Here is a 17,298-nt window from a genome sequence, read left to right on the forward strand (position 1 = left end):
TGCTTAGACTCAAGCCCATCCTTTTGGGGCCAAATAGGGCCTCTCCCTTGCACGTGGTCAACCGGGGTTCGATTCCCGGCATCCCATAGGGTCCCCCGGGCACCACCAGGAGTGATTCCTGAGTGTAGAGCCAGGAGGAAGCCCTGTGCATTGCTGGGTGTGACCCAAAAAGATAAAAAAAAAGGCCTTCCTTTCCCTTAATGGATATGGGAACAGATATGGGGGGCTCCCCCAAAGTGCTCGGGAGGTTAGGTGCACCCTCCTTCATTGGAGACTGGCAGCTGCCCCACTATCCGATTGGTGGGTCTTTTCTGAGACCTGCTGGTCATCACTAGCTGAAGTCCCCGTTTAGCTGGGAACCAAGGAGGACTCTGTGGGCCTCCCGGGCACCTCTCCCAACCTCATCCCTAGGGATACACACAGCCTAGAGCCCCGGGCAGGGACCTTGCCATTTCTGCAGCTTGCTCCCTGCTGATTGCCCTCTGTTTTTGTCTCAGTCACATAAAAATCCTCTGACAAAAAAAAATTTTTTTTGGGGGGTCACAGCGGGCAATGCTCAGGGGTTATTCCTGGCTCTGCACACGGGAATTACTCCTGGCAGTGCTTGGGGAACCATATGGGATGCCGGAGATAGAACCCGGGTTGGCCGCGTGCAAGGAAAACACCCTACCCGCTGTAGTATCACTCCGGCCCCGACTGTATTATTTTGGAAAAAGAAAGAAAGAGCTCCACCAGGTACATAATACTTTAAACTTTGACCAGAGTTTGGGGCCTGGGGATGTGGCTCAGTGAGGGAGCATGTGCTTTGCATGTGTGAACTCTTGGGTTCGAGCCCTTGGAATGCAAGATAATAAGAGAGAGAGAAAGGAAGAGAGAGAGAAAGGATGAGAGAGAGAGAAGAAAGAAAGAAAGAAAGAAAGAAAGAAAGAAAGAAAGAAAGAAAGAAAGAAAGAAAGAAAGAAAGAAAGAGAGGGAGGGAGGGAGAGAGAGGGAGGGAGGAAGGGAGGAAGACAGAAAGAGAGAAAGAGAGAAAGAAAGAAAGAAAGAAAGAAAGAAAGAAAGAAAGAAAGAAAGAAAGAAAGAAAGAAAGAAAGAAAGAAAGAAAGAAAGAAAGAAAGAAAGAAAGAGGGACTGGAACAATCGCACAGCGGGTAGGGCGGTTGCCTTGCACTCGGTGGACCCCGGTTCAATCCCCAGCATCCCATATGGTCCCCTTAGCATCTCCAGGGGTAATTCCTGAGTGCAGAGCCAGGAGTAACCCCTGAGCAGAGCTGGGTGTGACCCAAAAAGAAAAAGAAAGAAAGAAAGAAAGAAAGAAAGAAAGAAAGAAAGAAAGAAAGAAAGAAAGAAAGAAAGAGAGAAAGAGAGAGGGAGGCAGAAAAAGAAAGAGAGAGAAGGAAAGAAGGAAAGAGAGAGAGAAGGAGGGAGGGAAAGAGGAAGGGAGGAAGGAAGGAAGGGAGGAAGGAAGGGAGGGAGGAAAGAAGGAAGGAAGGAAGGAAGGAAGGAAGGAAGGAAGGAAGGAAGGAAGGAAGGAAGGAAGGAAGGGAGGGAGGGAGGAAGGAAGGAAGGAAGGAAGGAAGGAAGGGAGGGAGGAAGGAAGGTTGGTCTGACCAAAGAAGGCTGATGTGCTGGCCGGTGTCCAGGTCCCTCCCTGCTTTGCTCTTATCTAATCATTTCTACTTTCTTCCTGACTCCTTTGTATTCCCCAAGGTCCACAATTCCCTACAAGGAAGTCAGTTTGTGCTCCAAGTCAAATGAAGAGATTTCTAAATCTAGACATCAGTGAAGAGTTGTGTGGCGCGCGCGTGTATGTGTGTGTGTGTGTGTGTGTGTGTGTGTGTGTGTGTGTGTGTGTTATATATAAAGCCACGCCTGCTGCTAGTCAAGGCTTACTCTTGGCTCTGTACTCTGGGATCATGCCTGGCGGTGCTGGGGGCACCATAGTCCCTCCAGATCCGCTGTACTCTCTTGCCAGCCCCAAGTGCTGGATAATTTAATTAATTAATTATTATTATTATTGCTGCTTTTTGGGTCACACCTGGTGATGCACAGGGTTATTCCTGGCTCTGCACTCAGGAATTACTCCTGGCGGTGCTCAGGAGACCATATGGGATGCTGGGAATCAAACCCGAGTTGGCCGCATACAAGGCAAAAGCCCTACCTGCTGTGCTGTCTCCAGTCCACAATTTTATTTATTTTTATTTTATTTTTATTTTTGGGTCACACCCAGCAATGCACAGGGGTTACTCCTGGCTCATGCACTCAGGAATTACTCCTGGTGGTGCTCAGGGGACCATATGGGAAGCTGGGAATCGAACCTGGATGGACTGTGTGCAAGGCAAATGCCCTACCCGCTGTACTATTGTTCCAGCCCCAGTGCTGGATAATTTTAGAGGTATTTTTAGAGGATTAACTTTAGAGATCCGGGAGATTTCTTTCTTGCTTATTTTGATTTAAACAAACATTGGATGGGGCCGGAGTGACAGCAGGTGGGGCATTTGCTTTGCATGTGGCTGACCTGGGTTTGATCCCTGGCATCCCCTAGGGTACACTGAGTCCGCCAGGAGTGATTCCTGAGCGTAGAGCCAGGAGTAAGCCCTGAACACTGCCAAGTGGGACCCTCCCATGCCCCAATAAACTGGAGGACCTCTTCAGCAGCGCTCAGGGACTGGTGACAGGTGGCCCAGTGGTATTTATGCAGGGAAAGTCCCTCAGCAATAAAATTTAGGTCAACAGAACTTCTGGGAGGAAAATCAGAAGACTGATCCACCCTGTGGATACAGAAAACAGACCTGACAAGACCTTCAGCCGACCTTGAGAAGGTTAGATCCTTCCCCATGAAGTTCCTCTCCTTGAAAATCCTCAGACCTCTCCTTTAATCCGATTGACTTTAGTGATTCAGCCCTGAGAAGACTCCAGAACTTCCGGATCAAGACAACCCATGAAGAGCCTATAAAAGCCACCGTGAACAAGGAAAGGGCACGCATATGCTGCCCGAGCCCGTGGTGCTTGGGCCTGCATGGCCGAGCACATGTGGTACCCAAGCACGTGTGTGGCCTGCATCTCCCTCTTGAGATGTGTACTTTTATGCTTCCTATCTAACGCTGGGATGTGTGTAGGGGCTCTCTCCGTCCTTGGAGAAGCCTGCGTTCTCTCTTGAGAGCATTACTTTGTCTCTCTTACTCTCCACTCTCCCACTTTTCTCTTCCTCCTTCCCGTCAAAAACCCTCCAGATAAAATCTGTTTACTTCACTGCTTGTCGTCTACTCCTGAAATTCTTTTCCGTGAGCGAGACAAGAACCCTGAAAACCCCGGGTAAGGCCTGGGACTGGTTTCTCCTTTCCTGCACAGAGCAAATGCTCGCTCCTGCCTGAGTCTGTGGCTCCCCAAGAAACTGGGTAGTGGGATGGACTCCCGTGCCGGGAAGACAAAGCAAACTTCAGGTGTGGCCTGATGGCCACCTCGTGGGACTAGCAGGGCTCAGGGGCAGAAGTGGGCAGAAGTGTCCTCTCCTGACTCACGTGAGCCACCCGTGGGTTCCACCGACATCAGTATGAGTTCATGATTTGGTGCTCAGATCCTGTGATACAGTGCCAGGGGTCAAACTCAGTACCTTAAGCATAAAAGGCATAAGCCCCACCTTAAAATGTCCCCTAGCCCTCATTTTAATTTTTGGACTAGCCTCAGGGTTAATTTTGTCTTAAGAGAAACGCTTGAGGGACCTCAGGTATGCCCTAGATTCGGGTTTGCCTTGTGGGTGAGCCCCTGGGTTCAATCTCTGCAACACACATATGGTGCCCTTGACTTTGGACTTTGGAGAGCTGATGGCGGTGTGGTACTGGGTTTGAAGGGCCAGAAACGCCTTATAACAGTCTCAAACATTACTGAACACTCACATTAAGAAATAGGCTTGTTGATGGCCGCCGGAGTGCTAATACAGCGGGTAGAGTGCTTCCCTCCATGTGGCTGACCTGGGTTGGACCCCTACACCCCATATGATCCCCAAGCCTTGCCTGGAGTGTCCCCTGAGCTCTGAGCCAGGAGTAAGGCCTGAGTACAGACTGGGTGTGTCCCCCCATTTTTTTTATTAAAAAAGTATTTTTGGGGGGGCTGGAGCGATAGCGCAGCGGGTAGGGCGTTTGCCTTGCACGCGGCCAACCCGGCTTCAGTTCCCAGCATCCCATTTGGTTCCCTGAGCACCGCCAGGAGTGATTCCTGAGTGCAAAGCCAGGAGTAACCCTTAGCCCTTGTGCATCGCCGGGTGTGACCCAAAAAGCAAAAAAAAAAGTAGTAGTATTTTTTTGTTTTTTTGCAGAGGAGATTAGTCCATCAGTGCTTAGGAGGTCACTTGGTGCTGGGGTCCCTGCACACAGAGCATGAGCACCAGCAATGCTGGGGCTGGGGGGTGCGCGGTGTCACATGCCCTGAGCTCCTGCACACAGAGCATGCGCTCTAGCAGAATGGGGGTGGTGGTCACGTGGTGCTGGGCTTGCAAAACTGAGCATGCGCTCCAGCTTGGTCGGGCTGGGCTGGGCTCGGGGCACAGATGGATGTACTCAACTTTCTGGCAGTGGCTGGGCTGGCCACGGCTGCAAGGCAGGAATGGAAGTGCCGTGAATGAGCCTCTCCGAGCTGCAGAGTAGGGATTCTCGTCCTCGAAGCAGAGAAGGGGTAGCCGTTGCGCAGGGGGTAGGGCGCTGGCCTTAAGCACCGCTGGCCAGGTTCGATGCCCGACACCCCATATAGCCCCACCAGCAGTGATGCTGAGAGCAGAGCCCGGAGGGACCCCTGGGAATGAGCTCAGCAACAGAACAGCCTGGGGGGAAGGCCGGGCGGACACGACAGGGTGCGGCCTCTCTCCTAATCTCTCCTGCGCCAAAGGTTTCTGGAAGCTCTGCGAGAGTCTGCACTTGCAATCTGGACATTCTCTCCATCCATCCCTGCAGCCAGGAGCAAGGTTTCGGGTTTCCAAGGGCTCTGCTCCCAGGGTCCCAGCATTCCTGAACCTGCACACCCCTCCCGACCGTGCCCTGCGTATGCCAGCGAACATTCCAGAGACAGACACAGCAGCGGCTCTGCTCCCATTGGAAGGCCAAGCTCAAGTTGGGGTCTGGGTCACCGCTGGGGGACTCCCAGCATGACATGCACTGCATTCTTTTCCTTAAGTTTCTTTTCAAAGCGCTTGCTCTGCGGGGAAGCACTGGGGAGGGAGCACTGCTTAAAGAGCTTCAGGCAGGCGGAAGTCCAGGTTCAACCTGGAGGCCACGTGGTCCCTGGAGCACCAGAACGCTGAGAGCACTGACTTGGGGTTAGCCCATCACTGGGTGCTCCCGAGACCAGAAAGAGAGAGGAGAGGGAGGGAGGGAGGGAGGGAGGGAGAGGGAGAGAAGGAGAGAGGGAGAGAGGGAGAGAGGGAGAGAGGGAGAGAGGGAGAGAGGGAGAGAGGGAGAGAGGGAGAGAGAGAGAGAGAGAGAGAGAGAGAGAGAGAGAGAGAGAGAGAGAGAGAGGAGGGGGTATGGAAGGCAGAGGGAGGGAGGGAGAGACCTGGGAAATGCAGCCAATCAAATGTTTCTAATGAACAGGGTTGAATTTTTTTTGCTTTTTGGGTCACACCCAGCGATGCTCAGGGGCTTCTCCTGGCTCTGCCTGCACTCAGGAGTTACTCCTGGCAGTGCTGCTCAGGGGACCATATGGGATGCTGGGAATCGAACCCGGGTCGGCCGCGTGCAAGGCAAACGCCCTGCTCCAGCCCCAGGATTGAATTTTTTGTTGTTGCATTTTTGGGCCACACACACTGGGGACCCGCAGTTGCTCTCTGGCTCTGGGTCCCACGCAGTGCCAGGATGGAATCTGGGTCTCCTGCCGGCAAAGCATGAACTCCAGTCCCATGAGTCATCACCCTGGGCCGCTGGTTGTATTTTTATTGCTTAATAACACAGGAAAAAGTTCATCAAGGGATCAAGGCTCTGGGGCCTGAGAGATAGCACAGAGGATGGGGCACTTGTCCTGCACATGGCAGACCCGGGTGCAGTCCCCGGCATCCCACCTAGGGTCCTCTGAGCACCACCAGGAGTAATTCCTGAGTGCAGGGCCAGGAGTCACTCCTGAGCATGGCTGGGTGTGGGCCAAAGCCAAAAAGTTAAAACAAGGGCTCGAAGGTTCTTGCCCTGTAATCCCTGGTACCACAGAGTCCCCCAGGCACCACAAGAGGTCACTTCTGAGCACAGAGCCGGAAATAGCCCCTGAACATGAGAGCTATGGCCCCAACCTTCCCCTCTTCCCCACAAAAGGGTTATCTATTTTGCTGTTGTTGTTTTGTTTTGGGGCCAGACCAGTGATGCTCAGGGGTAATTCCAGTCTCTTAACTTAGGAATGACTCCTGGTGGTGCTCAGAGGACCACAGGGGATTGAATTCGGATCAGCCTCATGCAAGGCAGAAGCCCTACCCATTGTACTATATATGTGTTGGTGGTGGTGGGGGGGGAATGCTTATTTGTTGGGTCACACCTTGGTGTGCTGAAGGCTTGCTCTTGGCTCTGTGCTCAGGGTCAGTGCTTTACATGCTGTACTATCTCTCTGGTTCCTGGTTCTTTTTTTTGTTTTGTTTTTTTGCTTTTTGGGTCACACCTGACAATGCACAGGGTTTACTCCTGGCTTTGCACTCAGGAATTACTCCTGGCGGTGCTCAGGGGACCATATGGGATGCTGTGAATTGAACCCGGGTCGGCTGCATGCAAGGCAAACGCCCTACCCGCTGTGCTATCACTCCAGCCCCTGGTCCCTGGTTCTTTATATTTTATTCTAAATTATCAGTGCTTTCTCAGACATAGGGTGACACAGAATACAGATCTAATATTCCATGAAGATTTGTGGGTCTCTTGTTTTTCTTCTCCTCTTACTTTGGAAAACTGCAGACAGTGAGGGGGCTGAGTGCTTTCTTAGTCAGCACATCCTTTTCTTTCACCGGAAGCCTGGGGTGGGCTGAGAGTGGGTGCCCACGGGGCACTGTGGGACCTTCCTGGGAGCAGGGGCTCCCCCTCCCTTCGCCCAGACCTGAGTGTCTGGTTTGACTCAGAGTTGCTGGGAAAGCAAGCAGGTTAAGGTGCCCTTTGCTCGGGCACACTCTTAGTGTGAGGAGAACAAATGACAGGCAGGATCAAAATAACCAGGTGACAGGTTCACTCCCAGCAGTGAGATTCCTTTCCGGTGCCAACTTGAGCTGCTCCCAGCACAAACTGTCTTGGGAAATTCGAACAACATTTCACATTTCAGTAGAGAAAGAAAGAAAGCTCTAAAGAAGGCAGACGGAGAGTCGCTTCCCTAAATTACTCCTTTCTTTCTTCCAGTGCTCCATGGCTGAGTACTGCCATAGAAAGGCTGATAATAGTCTGTGACTTGCTGTCATTGTCTAGTCAGCCCAGCCCCTGGTTCTTGAGGAAGCATAACATACAAGTTCTATCCACAAGGGCAAAAGCTCATGAAACCTGGGGACCATCCGTCGGAGCTCCCCAACCTGACCTCTGCAGACCTAGCTTTCTTTTTTCCAGCTCCAGAGCCAGGGTCCCTTGTTTGCTGTCCGTTTACACACGAGCCAAACATTTCGCTCACACCCTTTACTCTCTGCTTCTCTGCCCTCGGCCGTTTTCCAGCTTAGAAGCCTTGACTGGGCAAAGCTTGAGTATAACAGGTGGTGGCGGGTTTAGAAGGGGAAGAGGAGGGTACTTCCGGTGCAAGTTTGGGTTCCTTTATTTATTTATTTTGGTGTTGGGGGCACACCCAGCAGTTCTCAGGGCTTACTCCTGGCTCTGTGCCTAAGGATCATTCCTGGCAGGGTTTGGGGAACCATCTGGGGTGCTGGGAACCAACCTTGGGCTGGTCACCTGCAAGGCAATGCCCAACCCACTGTACTACCTCTTCCAGCTCCCAGATTTGGGTTTCTGGCTCAGTAAACTCAGGAATGGACTTCCTAATCGGTCCCCTGTGTGGGGAAGACACTGAGAGAGCTAATCTCCTCCCTGGCATGTATGACTTCACGGTAGTCCTTGGTTGCTGGAAGAACACAAGAACTTCTTGTCCTTGTTCTAAACATCTTCTCTCTCTAGTTTCATGTCTAGAGTCTTCCAACTATAACCCAGAAGCCAAAGCACGTCTAGGCCTTTCCTCCCCTGGAGAAAGACGGGAGGAATGAGAAAAGGTGTGTGTGTGTGTGCTGCAAATGGGGGAAATGGGGGACTCACCACTTTCTGGTTGCCTTCATTATCGGTCAGCAGCCATTCGATGTCCAGAGTGTCTTTCTCCGGGAGCCCCAGCTGGTGGTGGCAGGGCAGAGTGACCTTCTCCTCGGCCACTCTCTTGATCTCAGTGTGAGTTCCCCAGGAGCTGGCGCAGTAGGAGGCTGGAAGGGGAAAGGTGCTCGTGAGCAGTGCAGAGGCCAGAGGGCATGGTGGGGAGCAAGCAGTACAGGCACTACAGTCGGCCGTTCCGGAGACAAGCGGGAAGGGCTGAGGGCTGGAAGAACCCTCAGCCAGCAGAACCAGAAATCTCATCTCACACTGACCCACGACCTGAGTTCATTGGCCAACCATCCCCACCAATGGCACACCTTTCTTCCTACTTGTATTTATTTATTTATTGTGATGGTAGGGATGGTGCTCAGGGCTTATTCCTGGCTCTGTGCTCAGGGATCACTCCTGGCTGGGCTCTCAGGACCAGGTGGGACGCCGGGGACGAACCCAGATGGGCTGCGTGCAAGACAAATGCCCTCCCCACTTTGCTATCGCTCCTACCCCAGAGGTGCCTTTGAAACCAGCTGCGTAAGCTGTGTAAGCAAGGTGCAGCTCTGAGGTCTGACATACACCAGGATTTTGTCCTTCAACTGAGTTTAGAACCCAAAACATCTATGACACTGGCTTTGTCATTGTCATCATCATCATCACCATCATTATGAATTTTGGGATGCTGGGGATCAAACCCTGGGCTTCACACACACAAGGCAAAGAGTTTTGTTATTGAGCCACATCTGGGGGCTCAGTGGCCACCCTAATAAGCACTTCCGATGGTGGACTCTAACCAAGACATCCAACCCTAAGGGGAAAGGCGGAACCTCTGGGGGGGTTGAGGGGCTGAAAAGGGAAGCGCAGTAAATCGCCTCAGACCAGAGACTCAGGAAGTGACAGGATAAGAGCTTGACCCTGACTGCGCGTCACTGAGGCACTCACATGCTGACCATCAGGTTCTGCAGCTCGTACCCTTGGCTGCACACCCCTGCCAGCATGTCTGGCCTCCCCGCCAGCTGGCTGACACGACAGCACCAGCCACCATGGCGCTCCTCTGGGGTCTCCACTCCTGAAGCTCACCCACTCTTCACTAACGAGCAAACCAAGGCGCAGGCTGAAAAGACGCGACCCGAATTCCCGTCACTCCCGGGGGGGTCGAAATAACCCACGTCATGGCTCATTCTCCATCGTCTCCAAAGGCAACTATGGAGAGGGGAGCCCCGGCTGGCCGCCTCCCCCTCACCCCTGACGGGGCACAAGAGAGTGCAGACACAACCAGTGCTCCTCCCCTGAGCCAAAGGCAGAGAGAGGCACACACAGTGGGACTAAATACACCCCAGTGAAGAGGTGCAGACTCGGCTCGGAGCATTGCCAGTTTGAACCACTAGAGGGAATCAAAGGTTCAGCCTTGGTTGGTGTCACCAAAAGGGAAGGAACCTAGAGGTGGGTGAAGTCTTTTCAGAGGGCCAAGTTCTATTTATACCGCAGCCAAGATTAAACACCGGCGGGGAGGCAGGGGCCTCTCAGTGAAGACAAACAATGTTCCCGGGGCTGCTGAGCTCTGGGAACAGCAGAGCGGAGGTAACGCTAGTCTCCCCTGGCTCACTACCCGTCCATGTCTGGCACAAGAAGAGCTAGAGGGGCTGGAGTGAGAACACAGTGAGTGAAGAGGGCATTTGCCTTGCGTGCAGCCAAGCTGGGTTCGATCCCCGGCATCCCACATGGTCCCCTGAGCACCACCAGGAGTCATTCCTGAGTGCAGAGCCAGGAGTAACCCCCCCCCACCCCGAGCATCGCCAGGTGTGATCTCAAAAACGAAATAAAATAAAATAAAATAAAAATAAAGAAGATCTGGAGGGCTTGCTACCATGCCGACTGCTGGAGGCATTCAAGAGGGGGGTGTCAGGAGCAGGGAAAGGGGCCCTTGTATGTGTCTTTTTTTTTTCTTTTTTTCTTTTTGGGTCACACCCGGCAATGCACAGGGGTTACTTCCTGGCTTTGTACTCAGGAGTTACTCCTGGTGGTACTTAGGAGACCATATGGGATGCTGGGAATCGAATGCGGGTCGGCCGTGTGCAAGGCAAATGCCCTCCCCGCTGTGCTATTGCTCCAGCCCCAGGGGCCCTTGTATGTGGCTGTGGAGCTCCAGGCCTGTAGCCCTTAGTGTATCCGTCCATGATCGTCCCGACAGGCTACCGTGGTAGTGAGGGAATGCTGCGGGCTGTGCTGTCTAGATCCATGGAAGCACAACCCAGGGCCGTGCACAACAGGATTCCCTCATGGTGCATTCCTCGCCACGCAGCCCGTCAGAAAGGCAGGGATGCAAGGATTTAAGGTCCTCTCCGTAATATCTGCTATAGAATGTTTACTGAGTACTTAGCTGATTCTAGACACCATCCCACGTGAACGGAATGTTAAGTAGGAGAGACACATGTATATTTGTTTTGTTTTGTTTTAGGCCCCTACCCGGTGGTGCTCAGGGGTCAATCCTGGCTCCACACTCAGGAATTAGTACAGGTGGTGCTCAGGGGACCATATGAGATGCTGGGAAACCCAGGGTGGCTACATGCAAGGCTAGAACCCTACTTTCAGTACTATTGTTCGAGTCCTGTAGATTTTTATTATTTTGTTTTTAATTTTATAGGTGGTGCTGGGTGAGGAAAAGGGGTCTGGGCCTCCTAGTGGCACTTAGAGGCCCATAGAGTGACAGGAATCAAGCCTGGGTCTTTCACATGCAAAGCATGTGCTCTGTCCCTTGAGCTGTCTCTCTGACCCCACAGGTATTTACTTTGTCAAAGACCAAAAACCTTACATAATTACAAAATTTAATTATGAAGCATATCAGTACTCAGGTACTGTGAAATACCACATTTTACCATATGATCATCATAGATTACATGTCACAGCATTTGCCTTGCACGCAGCCGACCTGAGTTTGATTCCTCCATTTCTCTCAAGAGCCTGGCAAGCTACAGAGTGCATCCCGCCTGCATGACAGAGCCTGGCAAGCTACCCATGGTGTATTCGATAAGCCAAAAACAATAAGAACAAGTCTCACACCGGAGATGTTACTGGTGTCTGCTCAAGCAAATCGATGAACAATGGGACTACAGTGCAACAGTGCTACAGTTTTTTACCCAAGAAAGCGGGATGTAGCCATTCCGTGACTCTTTAAAGAAATAGTGCTGGTACTACTTAAATGTGGTTGCAGTGACTATGTGGTGAAACACAGTATAGTCTGTCAGCAAGAAAAAAATGAAGGTGGAAGGAACAAAATCCATCACATTAGAAGGACTAAGGAATCTGGAAAAGAAATATCAAGGTCCCCAAGTGTTTTTTTTTTTTTTTTTTGGTGGTGGTGTCAGGAATCGAACCCAGGTCCTCACACAGGAGAGCTTTCTTGCTGAGCCACATCCCTGGCTTCCATAGTCTTTATTTTAGGCCAGTAGCTTACTGAACCATGAAATTCTAGGGTATTCTGATTGTATATAATTTAGAATCTCAGGCTCAAACACCTGCAAAGGTCACCATCTGGCCTGTAGGCGATTCCTCCTGTAAACCAAGTCGGCTGAATTCTCTCACATTAGGCCTATCCCCGAGACTCTGAACTCAGCAAAATCCTGTTCCAAGGTTCCGGCGGGCCTGTTAGTATTGCTTTTTTTGCTGTTTGTTTTTTCTAGCAGTTTGGCTTCCTGGCATTTTCCTCAACAAATGCCTTATTGTCAGTGCTTTGGGTCCTGGGTGCCCACTATCAGGAACGCTGAGGAGACAGTTGGCTCTGGAGGGAGCGAGAGGAACGCACAACTCCTCAAAACCTAGGGCGGCTCTCCTGAGGCGGGCTGAGGCGCTGCCATGCTCAGTGGGATAATGTTTTTATTTAGTTAGTTATTGGCTTTCGGGGTCACACCTGGCGACATTCAGAGGTTCCTCCTCGCTCTGCACTCAGGAATCACTCCTGGTCGTGCTCGGGGCAACAGGATGGGATGCTGGGGATGGAAGCCAGGTCGGCCGTGTGCCAGGCAAACATCCCTATCGCTCTGGCCCTGGCCCGTGTATTTTGTTGATGAAGAGATCACGCCCTGGAGGAATTAAAGGGGCAGCCGAGAACCTGGGTTCCAAGAACCCAGTGCTCAGTATCAATTTGAAGTTCCACACGCATATAAGCACACAAGTCTCAACCTTTAACAACACAATTATTATCTCCTGTAGAAGGGCTTAATGGCCCCTGGGTGAAATATAACAATCTTCATGAACTCTTCTCTAAGGAAACTTTTTGGATCAACTTCAGCAGCTTTTCATAACAAACAATACAAAATAAATTATTCTGGGTCTGCTTTGGGGCAAGGGTTGGAGTCCGGAATGGAAAGCGGTGCAGAGGTTTGTAATGGTGGTGAGATTGGTGTTTGAATATGGAATGTAACCAAATATTGTAAACTACTTTATGAAAATTTTTAAAAAAGAAAAATAAAAAAAAATGAAAGAAAAATGCTGTAGGAATCTGAAGGGGAAAGATCAGCAAGGGGCTCAGAGATGGCCTGACAGAACAGGAAGGACTCAAACCTAGCTTGAGGAATGGGGATGTTAGTGGCCTAAGTGATAAAGGATGGCTTTCCAAGTGGGGACTGGCAATTTGTTTAAGAAATTGGTTGAAAATCTCTTCAGCGTTGGGGCTGGAGCAATAGCACAGCGGGTAGGGCATTTGCCTTGCACGCGGCCGACCGGGGTTCGATTCCCAGCATCCCATATGGTCCCCCGAGCCCCGCCAGCAGTAATTCCTGAGTGCATGAGCCAGGAGTAACCCCTGTGCATCGCCAGGTGTGACCCAAAAAGCAAAAAAAAAAAAAAAAGAAAGAAAAAAAAAAGAAAATCTCTTCAGCGCTTGGCAGAGAGAACATCCTTGTGGACCCACGTACTTGGCAAGTTAGTAATCTGATCTCGTATTTCTGAGGAGTTAGGAATCTGTGTGCTGATTAGCTGGGTGAGGGTCTCTCATGAAGTGCAGTAAGACCATTGGTTGGAACTGGGGTCTGATCTGAAGGCTCATCTTGGTATCATGGTGAAGAAAAACATGCTCTATGGAGATTACGGCAAGTCAGACGTGAAACACAGCCACCGTCATTGACCTATGATCTTTGAGTAACATGTTTGGAATGAATCATTTTGGGTCTATTTAGAGAAGTTCACCAAATTCATCACACCCTTCATTTGACATGCTCTGTTTTGTTGTGTGTGTGGGGGGCACACATGGTGGTGCTTGGGAGTTTACTGGCGCGATGGTGGGGGTGGGACCATATGCAGTAGGGTCAGGGACTGGAGCCACGGTACAGCAGGTAAGTCTTGCCTATGGCTGACTTGGAGTTGGTCCCTGGGAGCCCTTATGGTCTCCTGAGCATCACCAGGTGTGATCCCTGAGCACATAGCCAGGAGAAAGCTCTGAGCACTGTCAGGAGTGATTTAAAAAAAAGTGGGGTCAGCCACATGCAAGGTAAACACCTTAACCCCTGAACTACCTCTCTGGTCCCATTGGACACTCTCTCTCTCTCTCTCTCTCTCTCTCTCTCTCTCTCTAATTCAAAATTTTTTTCAATTGAGTCACCATGAGATACACAGATATGAAGCTGTTCATGATCAGGTTTCAGTCATACAATGTTCCATCACCTATCCCTCCACCAGTGTGCATTTCCCACCACCAATGACCCCAGTTTCCCCTCCCACCACTCCCCAGCTTGCCTCTATGGCAAGCACTTTACCTTTTAAATTTTAATTTTTTTTTAAATTTTTTAGGACACTCTCTTTTGTATTTCCTGTTTCCCCTTCCCTTTGATGTTGCTGCAATGACTAGGGGTCACAAATGCGTGACTGTGGTGTTTGGACTGCGGTACCTTTTACGTATGACATATGTGGTTTTGCAATACATACACACACACACACAAACACACACACTCTCTGAGTTGTGATGTGACAGAGCTCGAAGATTACACACAGGATTGCACTCAGCATGTGGGCTGATGCCAGGGCTCAAACTCTTGGCCTCTCACTTTGAGGCATGCACTCCATCCATGGCCCATCTCTGGGTGGTATTGGACAACAATCTCGAGATACCAGGGTGGGGTGCGGGGAGCAGGCCTGTGACTGGGGATTAAACCCGGGCATACGGGTTATCCTACCACTAGAGTAACCCTGGCTCCAGGTAAATTCTTAAGCACCGTGATACATTTTAAAATGCTGTGGACATCAAGTGTGTAAGCAAAACTATAATGAGGCTCAGCTCACGTATCACCAGAAACATCTTGGAGCTTCTCCCAGATAATGGCAATTACAAATCTGGACCTTGATCTCAATGCCGCTTGGGGATGCGCTGCAGAGAGAACCCACGAACCCAGACCCGGCTTCCCACAGCAAAGCGGCAAACGGGCTTGCAGTGCGATTTGGCTTCCTGCGTCTAGTCATCGTCCCTGCAGAAAAATGGCAGGTCTCAGCAAGGGAAGATTTGTAATGCCCAGTAATTTCCCTGGCTTCACTTTCTTCCTGACATTCACCCCTCCCCGGTGACTCAAAGAGCCGCGGCATGCTCCCTTATTCTCTCACTCATTGATGTATTTATTCAAATGACCTAACCATGAGTCTGGGCTTTGGCCGCTGGGTGACTGTCTTTGGGCCAATCTCTGCATTTTCATCAGCGCAGCAAACAGGTTCCGACTGGTCTCCTTCTCCTGCCTGCAGTCCCAGAGGGGCTGCAAGCCCAGGACAGAGGAAGCATGAAGAACCAGGGCGACCCCCGTACAGTCCAAATTTAGTTATTAATTATTAGCACCATTGAAAACCCTTTCAGGGATCAGGAATGTGGCTTTAGGGGCAGAGCAGGGGCCGTGCATATGAGAGGCCCTGGGTTTGGTCCCCAGCAAAGCACGGGAATAATCATACCTGATAAATGTTTCAAGCACAAAGGGGTAAATTCATTGTTTTAATGTGTGCCTGATACACAATAACTATGAACTCTCGGGGTTGGAGCGATAGCACAGCGGGTAGGGCATTTGCCTTGCACGCGGCCGACCCAGGTTTGATTCCCAGCATCCCCTAGGGTCCTTCCAGCACTGCCAGAGTAATTCCTGAGTGCAGAGCCAGGAGAAACCCCTGTGCATTGCTGAGTGTGACCCAAAATGCAAAAAAATAACCAACCAAACAAACAAAAAAACTATGAACTCCTCATGGCCACTGTGTGTACACTGTGTATGTGTGTGTACGCGCGTACATTTGAGTGCATACATGTGCATGCGTGCATGTATGTGTGTGCGTGTCTGTGTGTGAATCTCATCACTGAGCTGGTGTTTGGGAGATGAATCCTCAATTCTCTTACAGAATGTCTGTTTTTATTTACTTTTCTCTCCATTTCCCCAGAGCAATCCCAATAAACTGGCATGCTGCGTGTGACAGAGCTCGTGTATAGAGATTTTTCTGTAGGTTTTTTCCACTGTGCAATCTACAAGCCCCCACCCCCGGTTTTCTTCTGAGGCTGGCAGTGTCTCCAGGTCAGAATTCATCAAGCATCCACATCCACCTGTCACTGGAAGTGGGTAATGGGAGCCGAGCACCTCTGAGCTGCCGGGTTAGAGGCCTGGTGAGACCTGCTGGGGATGCAGATTAAACCCTGGCAGACACTGCTTTGGGGACCCCCGCCTTTGGGCTTTGGCCTCTTAGTCTCGGCTGATGTCTGATGGCTCCCCTGGCCCTCTTCTCCTGTGGCCTGGGGTTTCTCTGGAGCGGCAGAAACCCCTATATGGAGCTGCTTCTTGTTGTTGTTATTATTATTATTATTATTATTATTATTATTATTAATTATTATTATTATTATTGGTTTTTGGGTCATACCCAGAGTCAGGGCCTGCTCCTGACTCTGCACTCAGGAATTACTCCTGGCGGTGCTCTGGGGACCTGGGATCAAACCTGGGTCGGCTGTGTGCAAGGCAAGTGCCTTCCCCACTGTGCTATAGCTCCGGCCCCTGGAGCAGCTCTTTAGCACAGACTGCACCCGAGCCCAGCAGGCCCTGTGCCTCCACTCAGCTCAGCAAACCGTGGGCAGCTCCAGGCTCTTGGCCACTTCCTGACCTGGCCCGGCCACCCTCTCTTCACAGCGGGGTTCAGTTGCTTCACCTTTATTCGGTCTCTCGTGGTCTTGCTTTGGGGTGGTACATGGCCCGTTCTGCTTTTCATCTTAAGGGGATTTGGGGAAGAAACAGAGGGACAACATCTGTGTCCAACCCATCAGCTGGCCTGTGATACCCGGAAGCCATCCTTAGGGACAGGGGCTGGGGCAGGTGTTGTCTTCGAGACTGCAGCCATACTCTGAGCTCCACGTCTGAGGAGGGCCCAAGGAGGATGAGCTGCTGCTCTCTGCTGCTCCGATATCCTTGTAGGGCTGAGTCCCTCACATGACCCTGTTTTCCCCGTCTGTGTCCCAAAGGGCAGAAGAAAGCTGCTTGACCAGGGATATGAGAGACCGTTATGGAGATGGGGACACACATACACACACACACACACACACACACACACATGCACAAACATGCACGCGCGTGACCATGCACACACACGCATACACACGCGGGCAGACACGTGCACACACACGCACAAACGCGCACACACATGCATACACGTGCATGCATGCACACAGGCATACATGTGCATGTACACACAGGCACATGCATCCACATGCATGCACACACATGCATGCACACTTACAGTTGTACGCATGCATGTGCACACATGTGTATGGCATGCATACACACATGCACATACAACATGCACACACTCTATCTCTCTCTCTTTCACACACACACACACACATACACACACACACACACAAGCGCGCATGCTCTGTGGGGTGTCCCCTGCAGTGATGAGTTTTGCTGCCTGACGAAGAAGGAGGTCTCTGTTCCTGCAAATGTCTCTTCTCCAGGGACCTTGGGGATCTTATCTGAGAGGAGGGCACCCAAAAAACGCCATTGCAAGGCTTACAGGGGATGAT

The 17,298-nt window shown here is 51.1% G+C and overlaps 1 protein-coding gene across 1 annotated transcript in view; it reads right to left on the reverse strand.

Moving 5' to 3' along the window:
- The window catches only part of CLMP (CXADR like membrane protein), a 93,821-nt gene that overhangs the window by 17,060 nt on the left and 59,463 nt on the right, over window positions 1-17,298 (reverse strand). Inside the window, exon 2 of the mRNA XM_055131373.1 lies at window positions 8,238-8,395. Within this exon, the coding sequence (XP_054987348.1) occupies window positions 8,238-8,395 (158 nt within the window). The remainder of the gene's footprint in view (window positions 1-8,237; window positions 8,396-17,298) is intronic.

This window comes from Sorex araneus, chromosome 3, assembly GCF_027595985.1.
Source record: "Sorex araneus isolate mSorAra2 chromosome 3, mSorAra2.pri, whole genome shotgun sequence".
NCBI classification, from domain to species: domain Eukaryota; kingdom Metazoa; phylum Chordata; class Mammalia; order Eulipotyphla; family Soricidae; genus Sorex; species Sorex araneus.